General features: G+C 52.8%; 2 protein-coding genes across 4 annotated transcripts in view; one reads left to right on the forward strand and one right to left on the reverse strand.

Annotated features, from left to right (window-relative positions):
• Nucleotides 1-6,569: 6,569 nt before the first annotated feature.
• PIGC (phosphatidylinositol glycan anchor biosynthesis class C) lies at nucleotides 6,570-8,382 on the forward strand. 3 transcript variants are annotated; one of them, XM_072343290.1, is made up of 2 exons: nucleotides 6,570-6,589; nucleotides 7,328-8,382. In XM_072343290.1, the coding sequence occupies exon 2, from the start codon at nucleotides 7,394-7,396 to the stop codon at nucleotides 8,285-8,287; it is 894 nt and encodes a 297-aa protein (XP_072199391.1). In that variant the 5' UTR covers nucleotides 6,570-6,589; nucleotides 7,328-7,393; the 3' UTR covers nucleotides 8,288-8,382. The 3 variants fall into 3 exon arrangements, with proteins under 3 accessions (XP_072199391.1, XP_072199389.1, XP_072199390.1); XM_072343288.1 differs by lacking the exon at nucleotides 6,570-6,589 and adding an exon at nucleotides 6,649-7,065; XM_072343289.1 differs by lacking the exon at nucleotides 6,570-6,589 and adding an exon at nucleotides 7,034-7,082.
• Nucleotides 8,383-12,912: 4,530 nt separating this feature from the next.
• Nucleotides 12,913-17,102, reverse strand: part of DNM3 (dynamin 3) — a 165,983-nt gene continuing 161,793 nt past the window's right edge. The window contains exon 21 of the mRNA XM_072342573.1: nucleotides 12,913-14,715. Within this exon, the coding sequence (XP_072198674.1) occupies nucleotides 14,655-14,715 (61 nt within the window). The 3' untranslated portion in view covers nucleotides 12,913-14,654. The remainder of the gene's footprint in view (nucleotides 14,716-17,102) is intronic.

Raw genomic sequence — 17,102 nt, forward strand, 5'->3', positions numbered from 1 at the left:
TACGCGTCACGCTCCACGCACCGCCGCCACCAATCGCCTGCGCGCATAGGGTTGGCCCCGCCCCCCCCACCGCCCGTTGCTGGCGCGGATTGGCTCCTCTCTTCCAGAGCGGCGGCGAATCAGAGAGCGGACCTCTCTTGCCCCGCCCCCCCAAGGACCTCTCTGAGGTGTCCGCGTAGGCCGGGCCGTTGTAGAGCGAAACGCCGCTGCGACACGGGGCGGCTGGTGGCAAGTCCGCCAGGAACGAGAGGCAGCGCTACCCCCGGGACAGGGACGCGTTAAGGAACGGAGTTCTGCTCTGACCCGGCTTTTTCTTTTCGATCTCTTTGATCGGGCTTTTCCACCGGCCGCCCCGCCGAGGCGAGCGCTGATTGGTTCTCACTGAGGACCCCAGCGGGAAAACGGCCCGAGGGTGGGCGGCCGGAGAACTTCAATTCCCGGCAGGCCGTGCGGGGCGGCGCGCGGGGGCTGCTGGGAGCTGTAGTTCCGGCGGGACGCGGCCGCCCCACGGTGGGCGCGAGGGGACGGCGGCCATTTTGCTGCGGGCGGCCGTGAGCCCGAGGGGTCTGTGCGGGCATCAGCGCTGGCAGCCGGCGGGTGTGCGGGCACAGAGAGAGACAGAGAAACGTTAACCGTTGTTCCATTTGTAACCGCTACACAAAGAGTAAGGGTGGACCCAGCGATGTGATGGCAGTGGGTTTCCCATTCTGAGGTGATGGCACAGGGGAAAGGGCCCTGGCGCACACAGGGGAATGACGCTCTCAGCCACAGCACCCATAGCACCCATCTGCCACCTCCCTCCCGGGGCCGCCCTGTGATGCAGTTCCTGAGCCTGCCAAGTTCCAGGCCACGTTTCTGACCTTGGTTCCGTGCTGTTCTGTGCTGCCGTGCCTTCCTGCAGGGACAGGAGATAACACGGCGGATGGCCTCAGCGGGGCTCTGTGCAGCAGAACTGCTCAGCCTCCTCCTGACAAGGGCAAGATGGCCGGAGAAAAGCACTCAGCTGCAAGACATGCTGCCAAGTCGGACAACAGCGTTTCTAATGGAGGGTGGCCCTTTGTTATAATGCCCCCTCGGAAATGTATATCAAGCTCCAAGTTCTCCCTTTGGGTAAAACCAAGCTGCAGTCCTCCAGCTGAGCCCAGTGAGGTGCCTTGGCGGTCGGAATCTCCTCAAAGCTTCAGTCCCAGCACACATTGTACCCACAGCTATTGTAACTGGGCCACAAATCATGCTGGAAGGGCTGTGGAGAGGTGTGACATGTGAGCCTTGGCCGCAGCTGCTTCCTTCAGGTCCCTCCATGGCAGGAACTTTCGATCGCGGAGGGAAAGGTTTTGAAGCCACATTTGCTCAGCCCGTGTGGCTGCTCTGGGCTGGCACATCTCCCACATGTGTTACAGTCCGCTTAATCAGCAGGGGATTAATCACATGCAGCTTAGACCAAACACAATTAAAGAGCAGTCAGGGAGGACAGATCAGTTCAGGAAGTCATGACAGTGAGCAGGCAGGATCCTTGAGTCGCTCCCCATGAGATACAATGTATGCCCAAAGATCTTCGATGCCATCAGCCAGGCAGAGGCTGCAGGTCATCAGCCCTGACATACCAGCGTGGCTCAGCACTAACTAAGCGTGCATCTCAAACAATGATAAGATGAGGAATGTAATGGTACAAAAAAACAAGGCGGATTACCCAATCTCCCTGCTGGAGCCTATAATTAACTCAGAACAATGTACATAGGTGATCTAGGAGCAAATATTTGCTTGGGAGTCTTGAAAAAGTGCTGCAGAAGGTCAAGCGGTGCCCACAGCCATATTTTCTCTTCCCATCATCTCAGTTGCTTTTGCTGGACGTGGCTGGCTGGGAGGATTGCTGCAGCTGCATCGTGCCCAGCACTCGGTGGCTGCCCCTTCTCTCACAGGGAAAGACCATGCAGACAGAGTGCAGTGAGGGCAGTGCCAAGAGCCAGGCAGCCACGCTGCCATGCAGCTGCCAGCTGGGGCTGTGGTGTTTCAGCAGCTCCGAGTGTTTGTTTGATGAAAATGCTAAGCCTGATTTATCAATGAATATCCACACCTTCTCTTCACAAAGGGAGCTTTTTTATTCCCCCCCCCCCCCCGAGTGTTTTTCCTTTCTTAACGTGTGATTTAATTTGCACAAGGCTCCTTCCTTTTCTGATTATTCATCTTGGCCCCTTACCAGTTAAAATAAAACAAACCTCTCCTAAGCCTGTTCTGACAACGCAACTTTTGTCTGAGTTTTCCTTCCAGATGCAATTTCCTGTTTAATTTCCTGACCGTTTCTTACTTAGTGAAGGAAGAGCTATAAATTGCAAGATCACTTCAGATAACTTCCTCTAACTTCAGCTGAGCTGTTCCCCCCACCAGGGGAGGATCCAGCAAAACACTGTAAAACTTTTAAGAGCAATCCTGAAATATCCGGGTAGCCAAAACCTTCCAGCAGGGCTCCCAGTGAGGGGGAATGAGCTGTGCAAGAAGTGAGATTGGAATCTTTTTTCCTTGCAGAGCTGAACAGGAGAAACTCTGCCTCCAGCACAGCTGATAACTGCTGTTTCGCCCTGAGGCTTTTGTTAGGGAGATGTCGCCATGGCATGGGGCCTGTGGCTGTCAGTAGCACTGGTCCTGTGTTCTGATACGATCCCAAATGTGCACGCATGCCGATTTCCCATAGCTGTCCTCTGTGTTGCTTCAAGCTTGTAGCGTGGCACACTGTGCTTCTGGGCTTCCAGGCTCCTGGATGTGAGACAGCGGTCACAGTGACCCTGATTAAAGGGCAGATACAGCAGGGTAGGGTCACCGAGAGGCACACTGTGCAGAGCCCCATTATGTTTGCTTAATGCAGGGCAGCGCTGAGCACTGCTGGATATCACTTGTTTCATCTCCTCAGCCCCTGCACCATTCACAGGGACCCTGCCTGACCACCATGACTTGAGACCTGTGGCTTCCTGGGCTGGTCCTGTGTGATCCTAAGGGATGCTCACAGGTTGTTACCCTGAGATGGGGCAGTGAGCCATTCCCTCACTCTGAACACAAACCTGTCCCCGCAGTTACATTTGCCCCCAAGGAGCCCCCCACATCTGCATGATTTTGTACTGTTTCTGCTTTGCAGGGAAGAGATGACCCTCATCTGGGTGTGGGAAGCTCTCCTAGGCAGATGGGGAGGGGACTGCAATCAGCGATGTTTGGCAGGGACTGCCTGACCCTGTGTGGGAGAGTGACTGCTTTCATCTCTGGCCAGCCGGCCCTGATCTAGAGCCTTGATGTCTGGCACAGGTAGACTGTGGCATGGTCCCAGAGCTCCTAAAGCCCCGATGCACTTGTGCTTGGGGCAGAGGTAATGCTATGGCGTCCAGAGGGGACTCCACATGCTTCTGCATCCCAGCATAGTCAAAGCAGATGAGTGACCAGTGTGACACCTCCTGGGCTCCTGCCACTGCCCTGGCAATGTTCCACTTGCAGCCCAGCCAAGGGCACATCCCTGGCCTTGCAGGTTTGGGTGACTCCAGAGCAGAGGCTGCTGCTCTGTGGCACCCAGCTGCTGGAGCCACCCTCTGTACACACCTGGGAAGAGAGAAACTAAACCTCATCACAGAAACTGAGAAATGGTAAAAGTTTGCTTCGGAGGTATAGGCCAGTTTTTTGTCTCTATTTCTGGGAGGACAGCATGGCCTGAAACTGCCCACAATGAGCTGAGGGACCAGGAGAGCGCCCAGCACCACAACACCGTGCTGGTTTCCCTTCCATGCCCTAATGCAAATCAAGGGCAAAGCAGGCAAAGCAGCAGAGTGGTACATCACTCTGCTGTGTCACTTTGTCAAGGCAAAAACAAACCTGTGGGTACCCCAGGGCTGGGGCTGTCCCCAGCAGCTCCTTAGCAGTGGCACAAGGAACACACAAGATGTAAACTAGACAGGAGCAAGGGATGAGAAGGGCTGTCAGAATGCGCATTTTGTTGAGCATGGTGCCTGCACAGCACACGGACAGGGCAGAGCCGGGGGCACCATGCCCACAACTGCCTTCAGCTCGTATTTCTGAAACAGCCCCATCTGTGCTTCCTACAAAAGATGACCTGTTTGCATACTCACTTCATTTGGTCCAGTCTCCTCTGGTCTATTTCTGGGTTGCTTTGTACTGTGCAGCCAAAGAACAAAACCTTCCCCTGGGCAGACAGTAAGAACCTTGTGGGGAGGCACCGTGTCCCTTCACACTGCTCTCGCAACAGAACTATTGGGTGCTCTGGAATCAGCTGCTGGATGAGAATGGAGCTGGCAAGCACCTCCCAACGGTGTGTGTCTGCTTTCCTCTCCCCAGGGGCTGAGTTTTGGTGAGTTTTACCACTTCTAGCTCTCCATGTGTTGTCACCAATCATGGCACAGCTGGACCGGCACCTCAAATCCCATCTCCATGCTTCAACTTCAGGGCAAAACGAAGGGGAACAGTCAGAAACAACCCCAAAAAAGGCTTCACTGGGCACGTCTTTGGCATCATTCTTGGAGGCAATTTCCTATGGACTTCAAAAGAAAAGAAAAAAAAAAATGATAAAGAAAAGCTAATGAAAAAACAAAAACTTTCCCACCACCATCACTGCACAGACTGCTCCTTCAGAACAGGAACCAGTTGTCCCCTGCCCTTCAATCCGACTGGGCGTCCCAGCAGGACCACCTTGTTCTTCTCCCAGCGTGGGTGCCAGGGGAGTTTGGGCGTGAGGTTTCACAGCTATGTGCTGACCGCAGGGGAATGCCAGCGCTGGGGAGCTCAGTTTCACAGCTAGAGTTCACATCCTTGTGTGTGCGTCCCTCCAAATCACAGCCCTCCTGCCCCGCCTCCACAGCACCTTTTCCATCCTTCTCCCCCGCCGCTGGCTCAGCAATCCTCACCCTGCAGACCACAGTCTTCCAGACTTCCCAGGTGCTGGCAGATGCTGAGGAGGAGCTCACAGGGCTCATGGGCAGCTTCAGGAAGGTCTGATCAAGAAGAGCACTCCCTCGCTAGCATAGAGAGCTCAGGAGCATCTGTCTTTAGCACGGCCTGCCCATGGTGAGGGCACCTGCCACACAGGGCATGCTGGCATCTCCCTGGGACCAGGATGTGGCCCCAGATCCCAGACCCCAGGCAACCAGCCATGTGAGCCACCCAGCAGCTTCAGAGCTTAAGGGCTGGTGTCACAGAATCACTGAATGGCCGAGGTTAGAAAGGAACTTAAAGATCATCTAGTTCCAACTCCCCCCCCCCCCCCCATGCACAGGACTTAAATCCCTACATTGGTGCTTGCAGGAGAGCAGCCACAGCAAATGCTTTGGGGCCATGTAAGTCAGGAGACAGTCTCTGGTCATGGAAAAATTCAGCAGCTGGAGCCACACCAACCTCCCCCCAAAAACATTCCTCCAAAGGGAGGTTTCGGCTCCAGGGTCACAGGGCAAAGCTCAGGGATGGAAGTTCAGACAAACAAAGCCTGGGTGCACATAGCTGTGCTCACGGGCAGCCCGCACCTGGCAGAACCTGCCTGCAGCCAGACCTGCCGCACAGCACCAGCTCAGGACAGGCAGCGAGAAGGAATGAGCCCACGCTGCCGGGACACAGAATGCATGCACTTGGTGCACGCTGGGCTCAGCAGCTGTGGGATGATGAGGGAGACCCTGAGCTGAGGGATGTGGGAACATGCAGGATCTGTGCCTGTCCCTACAGCCTCTGGCACGCTTGTCCTCAAGCAAGGCACAGCTGTGCTGGAGGAGCACCACACACACTGGCCCCACTGTGGAAAGATGCAGACATGCTCCGAGGCAACCCAGGAGCCCTCTGAATACTTTGGTATTCAAATACCTTCAGCAGAGGCCTAGATCAGTCACAGCTATTTAAATCCCAGCCTGTCACCTTTTCCAGCATGGCTTCCAAACAGCTTTTAGCAGCGTATTGCAGCGCAGGAGCCCTGCAGAAAATAAACACGTTGCAGCGGGGTCAGTTGTGCAACACAGTGGCTATCAGTGAGCTCCAAGTGGATCTGAAACACAGGTGGGGTCGGTGGGGAAGCCGTCAGGTCCCTCAGAGCCGAGGTTATGGCAACACAACCACAAGTGCTCCTCAGTGCTGACCGTGTGGCAGGATGGGAAGCAGCACCAAGTGTTTCATTGCATGAGGGCTGAGCCACTCTGCGGTCCACATGCCCCCCCCTGCAGCTGGTGAGGGAGATCCTGTTGCACGGAATGAAGACACACACAGCAGTTCTCATCCTTGACCTCCGGCACCGCTCAGGGTGTGACGGAACGTCCCTCTCCCAGCTGCTCTGCCGTCCCTGCCAAGGCCACGTCACCTTGGGTGGGCTGAGGGGTGACTCCACAGCACGTGTTCCCTCCGGCTGGCAGGGACAGGCGGTGACGTGGCTGGTCCCGCAGACCCAGGTCTGCTGTGCAGGCAGGTGATTCATTCCCCGCAGAGCCTGGGAGACCTGGAGGGCTGAGCTGCCCTTTAGACCGCGGGCGGAGTGTTTTCCAGAGGGGCACGAACGCACCGTGGCAGCAATAGGTGCCACGTCTTCCCATTCCCGAGGCACTGCGGTCACCCGCAGCAGTCCCAGGTGAAGGCACCCAGCCTGCTGTGACGCCGCTGCGGGCAGCAGTGGGTGCTGAGCCGAGAGCCCGGAACGCGAGCAGAAAGCAGCAGGATGGGCTGCCAGGGGGTGCCCAGCGCTCCCTGCCCACCGCGTCCACCCCCGGCACAGCTTTCTTCTGCCACGTCGGAGCGCAGCTCCTTTCACTCACATCCCCGTGGGAAGCATCCGGGGAACAGCGCCGACAAAAACAACCCGCCCCGAAGAGTGAACTAAATGTTGTCGGCTCGTAAGCGACTTTATTTCCCAACAAGTACCAACTGATGACAAGCACCTCCAACCGGGCGCTGAGAATCCCCGCACACCGCCCCTCTCGGCCCTTCTCCTTTGCGCTCCGGCTGCAGCAGCCCAGCCCGGAGGCAGCGGACGGCCGCGCTGCTCCGCCAGGGGGCGGCTCCGAGTGCCCCGGCGTCCCTTGCGCCGCGCCGGGCCCGGCGGAAGCGGTGCGGAGCGGGCCGCGGTGCGCGGGGCCGGGTGGGGGTGTGCCGCGTCCTTACGGCCGGAGCGGGGCGGAACATGGGACGGATCGCCGGCTCGGAGGGAGGAGGGACGTAGGGATGTGCGGCCGCTCTTGCTAGTTCGCTGCCTTTTGGCCCTGGGCAAGCTGCCGAGTCCTGCGGCTGTGCCGGAGCCCCGGGAGGGCCGAGTGGGGGGAGGAGAGCGGGGGCGTACATCGCGGTTAACCCGCACCTTGCTCTTTGCCAGGTCCCTGAGACACCGTCGGGCTGTGAGCGGAGGAGCGGGGCCCTGTGCCGGCCTCCCGTGGGGAGGATGGTCTGTGCGCAGGTAGAGACGAGCCCGAGGCGGTGCTGGCAGAAGGTGCTGTACGAGCGGCAGCCCTTCCCCGATAACTACGTGGACCAGCGGTTCCTGGAAGAGCTGCGGAAGAACATCCACGCCCGCCAGTACCAGTACTGGAACGTGGTCTTCGAGTCGGGGGTGGTGGTGCAGCAGCTCTGCAGCGTGTGCGTCTTCGTTGTGACCTGGTGGTACATGGATGCCGGGGTGCTGAGCCCGCAGGGGCTGTTTGGGGCGGCCCTGCTCACTTCTCTGCTTGGCTACGTCCTCTTTGATGCCATCGACGCCGGGGTTGGGCGGCAGGAGAGCGGGCGGACGCGGTGGGCGGACCTGAAAAGCACGCTGGTGTTCACTGCCTTCACCTACGGCTTCTCACCGGTGCTAAAGACGCTGACAGAGTCCATCAGCACAGACACCATCTATGCCATGTCGGCCTTCATGCTCCTCGGCCACCTCATCTTCTTCAACTACGGCGCCAACGCCGCCATCGTGTCCAGCACGCTGTCCCTCAACATGGCCATCTTCGCCTCGGTGTGCCTGGCCTCCCGCCTGCCTCGCTCCCTCCACACCTTCGTCATGGTCACCTTCGCTATGCAGATCTTTGCCCTCTGGCCCATGCTGCAGAAAAAGCTGAAGGCCCGGACACCGTACTGCTATGTGGGGGTGACGGTGCTGTTTGCGCTGGTGGCCCTTGTGGGGCTGGCGAGTGTCTCCAGCGTGGGTGCTGTGCTCTTTGCCTCACTGCTGCTCTCCATCTCCTGCCTCTGCCCTTACTGCCTCATCCGGCTGCAGCTGCTCAAGGACAACATCCATGGGCCATGGGACGAGGCTGAAATCAAGGAGGACCTGTCCAGGTTCCTCATGTAGGCCTGGCCAGGGGGAAGCAGCGCCCTCTGCTGTGAGGGGCCTTTTTGGGGCGCAGCTCCAAGGGGACACCTAACCCAATAAAGACTCGCACTCTAGCAGGGACTGCATCTGTGTGTGTTGTGGCTGCCCTGGGCTGTGGGTGAGCAGGGAGGTGCTGGCAGATCCGTGGCAGTATTTTTGTCCAGCCACCGAACCAGAGTCACAAAGCAAAGTCTTTCTCTGCCGCCCAGCCCCAGGGTGCTGCAGCAGTAATGGGATCCATGCTGGTCCTTCCTGGAACTGTCCAGTGTCTTGACTCCACACACCCCACAACAGAGGGTCCTCTTAAAGTCAAACTGGAGGGCATCTCCAGATGAGCCAGCCCTGCTGTGCTGTTGTTTTCCAGAGGCAAGTGGTTCAGCAGAGCATGAACTTGGCCAAAGTTGCAGCACCTCAGGCTTCCCGGTCTCACCAGAGCCTTCCTGGTGCTGGGCAGGAGGCCGAAATACAGGGGCACTCACAGACCTGAGTGCACTCACACATATCTTGCATGCACAGCCACACTGCCATGTCCATCTGCATACACCAGCATCTCTGCAGACTGTGGGACCGCAGCTGCTCATTCCTGCAGTATTTATCCCTAGCATTAAGAGGAAGCACTACTCCTTCCAAAGTAAAAGACGGTGTGAGTCAGATCCCTCCTACTCTGGAGGCAGCACAAGGAGGTGTTTAGAACACCCAGCCAGTTTCTCCAGTAAGACGTGGCACCAGCTGTGCACGCACACTGAGGGACGGCAAAAGGTTACAGGGGCAAGGAGCCCTTCTGCTGCAGAAGTGCAGGTTTGAATCCATTGATTGAACCCATCGAGTGTGAAGGGGTTTTGCAGGCAAACAGCTCATGCAGAGCACTGTTGTCTCACCCCAGCAAGCAGCATCTGGCTCCGTGAGCTTCTTAGGAAATGAGCAGCACACTGCAGAGCCCCCAACACCTCTGCTGCTTTGTTATGACAACTTGCCAAGTTTTAAATGTTGCTGTTGCTGTCATGGAGATGACTGGCTCTCATTTTGTTTTTAATTAAAGGAGACCTGCAGAGCTTTAGAGTATGTGCTCCAGGCTCACAGCGAGTGCAGAGTAGCCAGATACTGACGATCAAGGTGACATTCTTCAGTTCTTCTAAAAGAAGGTTATTTCTTCATGAGGAGGTTTCCAAGAAAGTCAGTCAGGTGCTGGTGACCAGGGTGCCCCAATCTATCAGATTTATGCCACCGTAACACCGCCATCCACAGCAGTTCACAGAGTCCATCTCTGGACAAGGCTTTGGGATGCTTGAATCACATTTAAGAAGTAACAGTTTGTCAAAGAAGCAAATGAAAAGTAGCTTGCCTGGCTCCTGCAGTTAATGTCTCTCCTGGTAGGGGCCATGCTATCTGCAGTCAGGTTCACCTGAAGTTGTTGCTGCACAAACACCTCTGTCCTTAAACTGTTGTTAACTGCTAAACCTTTGCAGTTACCAGTTGCTGCATCTCAGAAGTAGCACCGCCCTGACTCCATTTTGAATACGCAATGCCCAGGCTAACAGTGACAAATGGAGCGTGCACAGGAGTTGTTTCATTTCAGGCACAGCACATGAGGCTGGGGAGGCAGCTGTCCCTTGTCAGTGGCCCAAGGAGGTTGCAGGGATCTGGTGGTTCATTAGGCTAATGCAACTGGGGCAAGGTAGCCTTGGAGTTCTTGTTTGGAGCCTGGATTTATCGGCTACAAGAAAGCATAGTTTCTGCTAGACCCATTCATCCAGAGTGAAATGTTTTCTAAAAAATACTCTTCTCAAATCCAGACTCTTAAAAAACAGCTCTGGATTAGGAAAAGTGCAAACACCACTTATCCAGGTATGATTCCATGTGGCAATGGGCACAGACTAACATGGCTCTGGGCAATAAGGGAGCTAGAAACACATGAAGTAGCAGAGAAGCAGCGTCTCTTTGTTGCTGCCCCAACAAAGCTTCATCCCAGATCCTGAGAAGGACTCGAGGGATCCAGATGCTGTGCTCTTACCTTCCCTGGAATTCTCTGCTTGTCTGGAGCTGCTGTCCCAGTGCTGCTCAGTGCACAGCAATCCAGCACACACTGGGACACACGGGTTCCCTGGTCTGATGTGGAATGGTCACGTCCAGGAGGAGGAGGAGACAGCGCCTCAAGCTGATGGAGACCTGTTGGGCAAGTGGAGGTCGGCTTTGGCAAGTGGTGTCTGTGCCATGGTCACCTCAACCACAGCTGAAACCCAATGGGCTTATCTCTGGTAGTTGAAAATCGTTTGCATTTGGGCCAGTTCCCTGGGCTTTGTTTGATGCAGCAACACCACACCTTCCTTGCTCCAGGCAGGATGCAGGATTGGTCCTGTACAGCCTGCTGCAAGCAGTTCCATCTCATTAAGTTGCCACAGGCGCCTGCTCTGCCCAGCTCCTTCAGCACTGCACACTGCAACACCGCGGCAATAAATGGCTACAATGAGTATGTCCTTATGCCTGAGGTCAGAATATGCTCTACAGAACAAAACTATTTCAACTTACAGTTCAACTCATCAGTAAAATTGTATGCCCTGTTAGCACTTGGTACCCGAGTGTACGGTTCTCTGGTTTGGCTGTTGCCTAAGATGAGACCAAACAAAGAAATAGGTCTACCTTGGTTTGCATGCGACTGGATCACCATCAACCAACACTAAAGAGTTAAACATTTCTTTGCATTACAAAAATAGTGCAGTTTCTTTATCCGAAGTTGCCATTCCCAAGTCCACTGAGATACAGTATCTCAGCGGGACATTTTCTTTTGATTTGAACCTGGCCCAAATGCAAGTCATTGGACACTGACCAGGGCTAAGCCGTGCTTCTGGGGGAGTCGCTGATGTCTGCTGTCTGCAATCTCCATCTGCAGCATCTGCAGCAGGGAAAGGCAAGCGTCAGCCACCCACAGCAGCCACAACAGGCTGTCAGGGGCCCCTGTCCCTCCTCCTCGTGGGAGCACAGCATCTGGAAAGCCTGGAAACAGTGAAGCTTTAGTCTTTGAAGGTAAGATCTTTTTATCTCTTCAGTTCCCACACTAATCACTAGGCTTTTCTCTGCATGTCACATAGGTTCATGCTGTGAGAGGCCACAGCTACGAGCAGAGTGAGCAAGAAATCAAAACTGGGTTTTGGTCTGAAATCATCCTTTGAGAAACAACCAAAATCAAAAGTCACCCCATGAGCTGATAGCAAAGTACGTGCCAAAGTTTTCCAGCACAAAAGCTCCTACACTCACCACCAACAGCTTCTGTTAGCTGGGAGATTTCAAGAAGAGCTACCAGAAAACCATGAAGTTCAGAGTCCCATCTCCAGCAGTATTTTTAAGAAACACTTCTGCAGAATGTAATCACTTCTGTGAAGTATTTAACACTACAAAACACCCCCGGAAGAGAATTCTGTGCCTTACAGCACTGAAGCTGGCTGGAAGACAGGAAGGCAGCGACACTTTCTGGGTTGCAGTAGATAATAAGGCCGTACAACTAAAATACCAGTCACTTTCTACCTGTTCCTCTCTCAGAACCTTGCCATACTGCAGAGGTAAAGCAGTGAGAGCTGTGAGTGCAAAGACTGGAACAAACCCACAGCTCTCCGCTTGCACCCCCTATCTTGTGAGCAAACTCAGAGTCAGGCACTTACCAGCACATGTAAACAGGGCAGCAGCTCCCTGGATACAGGAGATCTCAGCAAGGACTGAAATCAGCCCCAACTAAGCAATGTCAGACCTGGCTTGAAACCGAGCAGTCTGTGTGTTGTCAGGTTTCTACATGTGATATGAATCTCCTCTGCTCATCCGCTTTCAGAGCAGCACTGTAGCACCTTGCTCTTACTGTAGCCTTTCTACTACAAAGAAATGTTCTGTTCGTACCTTTCAAAGAACAGGCTGGAATCCTGATGCTGCGCTGTGCCTCCAGGTCATGTCATTTCCCTCTGATTTATCACTATGGTTTGTGAGATGTCCCTCCATTGTTTTCATGTGAGAAAAAAATAAATCAATTAATAAAACCATCAACTTAAACTTTTTGTTAAAGACTTATTCTTTCTCCTCCTCCAGCACACAGGACATGCATATCTTCTGAACATTAAATTCCAGATTTTATCTTTCACTCATCACCACAGGGTCAGACTCACCTGAAATCCAGAGGTAACTACTTACAGGTACTTGAGCCTGGATGCTCTAGTGAAGTTGGCTTGCAGAGAGTTCAGAGGTTTAGCTTGAAAAAGGTCATCAGAGCAGCTGCAACGTGTTTACAATTGTGCAGATTCATCAGTGGAGAAACTGCTGCAATCTTCTTAGGTTTTCCACTCACCACAAAGTCAGGTGCTGCTGGTGCGTCAGACACATTACAGGAACCTTTTGCAATCTCTGCTGCTCTGAAAGTTGGAAGCTGTTCTGCTGATGCTAAGTCAAAGGCATTTACATGAACAGCCCTGGTGGTCAATGAATTCAGACATGGTGATGGAACCCCAGCAGCACATCCCTCCCCTTCAACACCTCGGATTTGGGGGGGGGTTTCATGGAGCACTAATGGCTCCTTTTGAGAAAGAGTAGATAGACCTTCCCATTGAAAACCAGCACACGTTCATTTTGTAGCCAGAATTTTATTTCCTTTATACCCAAGCTCATCATTGACATCTGAAAATAAAATCTTTCATTTACAAATAGACTAGTGCAAATTAAAGATAAAGTTGGACAAAAAGCAGACATTGCATGAAACAACAACAACAACAGTGTGTGTTAGGCTGATCTTCCTGGAACGGCTGGAGGAGGTCGCCTAGGAAAAAGACAGAAAGTAACCCAAAATTCGTGGGGAGGGGGAGGAGAGATTTAAAACAAAAGGTCACGATACAATAAAATGACTCATATACAAAATGATCTTAATAAAATGGGTTAAGAGGAAAAGGCACAGACCATGCACAGTGAGGAAAAGGGAAAGAACAAGATTAGAATCAGCTGGCTATCAGCACAGCCTCAGCTTCCATCCTCACTGCTTCCCATCTGACGTCCTAGTGCCAGAGAGCTGGGCAGTCACACAGGACAATCACACTGCGACTGCGTTGCTGCTCAGAGGCTTTCTACTTTTCTTGGAGGAAAGAATATCCTCCAAAAGAGCCTTCCCCCAGCCAGCCTTAGAATCTGCACCGCTATATGCTCCAAACGCTGTTCTCACTTTTACAAGTGAAATCAGGAGTGATAAAACAAGATGGATCTGTTTGTTCATGTATCTGGAGAGGGGGGATTGCTCAGGAAGAGAAAAGCGTGGGTGATGGCAGTGCCATCAATCTGCTGCTAACACGAGCAGGAGTGACCCCTGGCAGCAGGTGGCTCAGTGCCCTGGTTGGAGAAGAGTGGCTGCTCATCCCATTTCCAGCATCCAGCAGTGTGCTGCTGGCCAGCATGGCAGGAAGCAGCTCATACAGTGGTAGGTAACATACTCCAGGCAGAAACACGCATGTGACATGGCTGTTTACTGAGAGGCTGCACAGACTGCCTCAGGTGTATCCGTTAGAGCCTATGACAAAGAGCACAACGGGGATATGAGTGCTTTGCTCATCACACCAGCACAGTGATGGTTGGTGGGGAAATGCCCCCTGCTGTTACAACTGTGCCATGCAGATCATCTCTGAGCACCGATTTCACTTGGCTCACACTAACCTGAAGGAGGAACTGAGTAACCAAGGCATTTTGAGGCAGCTGCATGTTCATATACAACCGCTTTGGGGGAAAATCCTTTCCAGGCAGGACATGTCCACATGCACAGCTTTAGTCCAGCTCCTGAGAAGTCGGTCTGGCCCTGTGCTCAGCTCTCCCAGACACACTCCTCCCAGCAATGAAACAAACAGCACATACTGCCTGACACGCATTCACTCGGCAAAACACCCCTGCAGCACCGCAAGCCCCAAGCAGGGCAGCATGCTGAATGCACTGTGGTCAATCCTCACTGCAGTCCCAACAGAGACAGAGTGCAGAGTGCCAGACTGGAGATCGCTCGTGTGCATCAGAAAGCAATAATAAAAGCCCATCAAGAGTTACAGTTTATTTCAGGTTCAGAAATGCAGCATAACATGTTTACAGCAGGTGTATGCAATGCTCAGTAATGACCATGGTTTCAAGAACCGACTCGCCGTGCTGAAAGATCAACACCAGATACCATTTACAGACTACGAAATCAAAGCTGTCTCGGTTCGTACGAAGTAGGGCATTAACATACAGAGCAAAATTCAGTAAGAAATTAAGCGTGTGCTTCTTACAAAAAGAAGTCATTGTTTACACCATCCCGGAAAAGTAAAGAGACAGGAAGTAAAGCAAATGGCCAGCAAGACGGGACAAATCATATATCAAGCAAGAGTGGAGGGCTGTCTGGACGGGAGGAGCCATCGGTATCAGCTCGCCTGCAGACAAAGCAAGAGGAGAGACAGGCAGAGTAACATTCATTGACACAAGGGAGTTGTTCTGCTAGAGCCCAGGGGAGGAGGTTCAATGCCACCGCGGGAGGAAGCGTGCCATGAGCACAGCATGGAGTCGATGCCTCCCCAGTGCCATGTGTGCAAAACTGGTCTGCCTTGAATCTGGGAGGTCTGGACTATTTTAAGACAGAACTAGGCAGTAATCTTAATATGCTGTACACATTGTGAAGTGTAGCTATCTGCAACACAGAACGTAATATCTTCTATGTTATGCTTTAACATGAAATGCTATAACCTCTAATGTATCTCCTTTAATATAATTATCTACTTTTATGAGGCTTACTCAGAAAGCGCAATGAGGTTGGCAATAAAACAAACATACATTAACTATGTACAAAAGCTTTTTCTTCAAGCATACAATCATTTTAATCCTAACACAAGATCCCTGGAGGTTAAAGGCCAAGAGCTATTTACGACATGAGCAAGCTCCTCAGCTGCTGGTCAGCCATACGGAGGTGAGGTGGAATGTGCTCTCTGGGTACAGACTCAGGCTTAGCCTACATGCGTTACTAGATAAGCACCCTCCTGGAACTCTGCTACCCACGTCATCCAGCTCGCTAAGCTTGCAAACCCTGCTGTTGCTTAATGGGAGTCTCCATTGCTCCCTGGCAATCTTCCCTTTGCCGGAGGGAATCAAACAAATGGAGAGCAACCCGTGCTTCTCTGTTATGGGAGCCCAGGCTCAGCTGTCCCTGGGTAAGGGTGCCCGCAGAGGGGCCGGGGCCAGTCCCAGCCAGCCAGTCCCCTTAGCAGATCCCTGAGAATATACTGGTGAGCTCTTCCTCCTGTCCTTCAGGCACAGAGCAAACTACTGCCACTTGCTCCTCTGAGAACAAGGGATGGAAGAGACACAGCTTACCAGAATCAGGAGCCAGCAGAACAAACAAACACATTCCAGGCACTGTACAGCACGAGGAAAATGGGTCAAAGCTAGGGAGGAGAGTATGTAGTCAATTGCAAGTGGCAATGAATTGGGAAGCAATTAGCATTTTTCCTAGGAACAATTCTAGACACCTTGTTCTAAAAAGTGTGTATGCGATACATTCGAGGTGAAGTCATCAGTCTGTGGATCGGTGCTCAACACCAATTATTAGCTTGCACATCTCAAAGCTCTGTAGTTCAGGAGCAGGTTTGGATTTAGATGTGACGGAGATGCAGAGGATGGGAAGGCTGTGCAGCTTCTCTCTGCGCCCCACGAGCTCAAAACTGAGCACAGAATGCATTGCTGCTGACACTGGGGCCCCTGCACTGAGCTGTGCTATTTCCTTACGCTTGACAAAAAGGGTTATCAAAGTAAATTAAGGAGTCTCAAGTACAGAGGATTTAAACACACCTTTTTACGTTGAGACCTGTGTCATTTAATTGAGGCTCCTAACGTACCGGCATTGCCACCCTCATCTCCCAAGCAGTTACACCAGCTTGAATCATCCCTTTTCTTTCCACAGAACAAATAGGAGACCTTGGACAACTCAGCCTAGTGCTTAGGATAAGGTGGGATAAACATAGCCCACAGGCTCTCCATAGCACTGAATGAATACCAACATAGGGAATTAAGGTGACTTTCTGTGGCTGAGGTGGAATAATGTAGCTGAGTTTACAACCACTGTTTCCTTGATTCTGTGTGCTCCGTGTGGAAGATCTAAGCCTACTCCCCAAACAAACAGCAGCCATTTAAGCAATCTTCTGAGCTCACCTCGATGCCGGTGCTCTGACAAGTTTCCCCACGCTTTGGATGTTGACCTCAGCTGCCCAGGTGTGTGTCACAAGTACGTGGTTGACAGAAAATTAAAGTTGGGCTAACATACAACTCATGATGCTTTCCCAAACTTGTTTCTCTTCTACAAGCAGAAACATTATTTGCTTCGGTAGTGAATATAACTGTGTATGGGAGATTGGTAATCACAGCCTGAACCTCTGATTAATCAGCTGAGGCAAGTATGGGGTCAGCTGTGGGAGCACAGGTGAGAGTGATGTAGCTGTGCTCCCGGAAGGGGTGGAGCTTGACTCCATCCCCTCTGAGACCTCATTTAAGGGCTGACTCCCACTGGAGCAGTATCTCTTGGAGATCGCTCACCAGGGAGGACTGCCTCAGCTGCTTCAGTCAAGGCACCACCATTGGTGAGTTTTTCCTTTACTTATTCACTTGTATACCTTCTGTACATTTTGTTTCCATCTGTACATTTAAAACCAATACAAACTGTTATTCCATCAGCAGCCTGGGAATATTTAATGGGCAAAATCCCCACTGGTTGTGGCTCCTTGATTGGATTCTTCCTAACCACGAGGCTGCACCATACTGGAGCCCTACATAC

The sequence above is a fragment of the Excalfactoria chinensis genome, chromosome 8, assembly GCF_039878825.1.
Source record: "Excalfactoria chinensis isolate bCotChi1 chromosome 8, bCotChi1.hap2, whole genome shotgun sequence".
NCBI classification, from domain to species: Eukaryota; Metazoa; Chordata; class Aves; order Galliformes; family Phasianidae; genus Excalfactoria; species Excalfactoria chinensis.

What these genes read in the sequence shown, in the direction of transcription:
- PIGC (XM_072343288.1), top strand. Translation starts at nt 6,886, where the DNA reads ATGACAAGCACCTCCAACCGGGCGCTGAGAATCCCCGCACACCGCCCC. An exon ending in CGCCGGGCCCGGCGGAAGCG is followed by an intron (nt 7,066 to 7,327) that starts GTGCGGAGCGGG and finishes GCTCTTTGCCAG; the next exon opens with GTCCCTGAGACACCGTCGGG.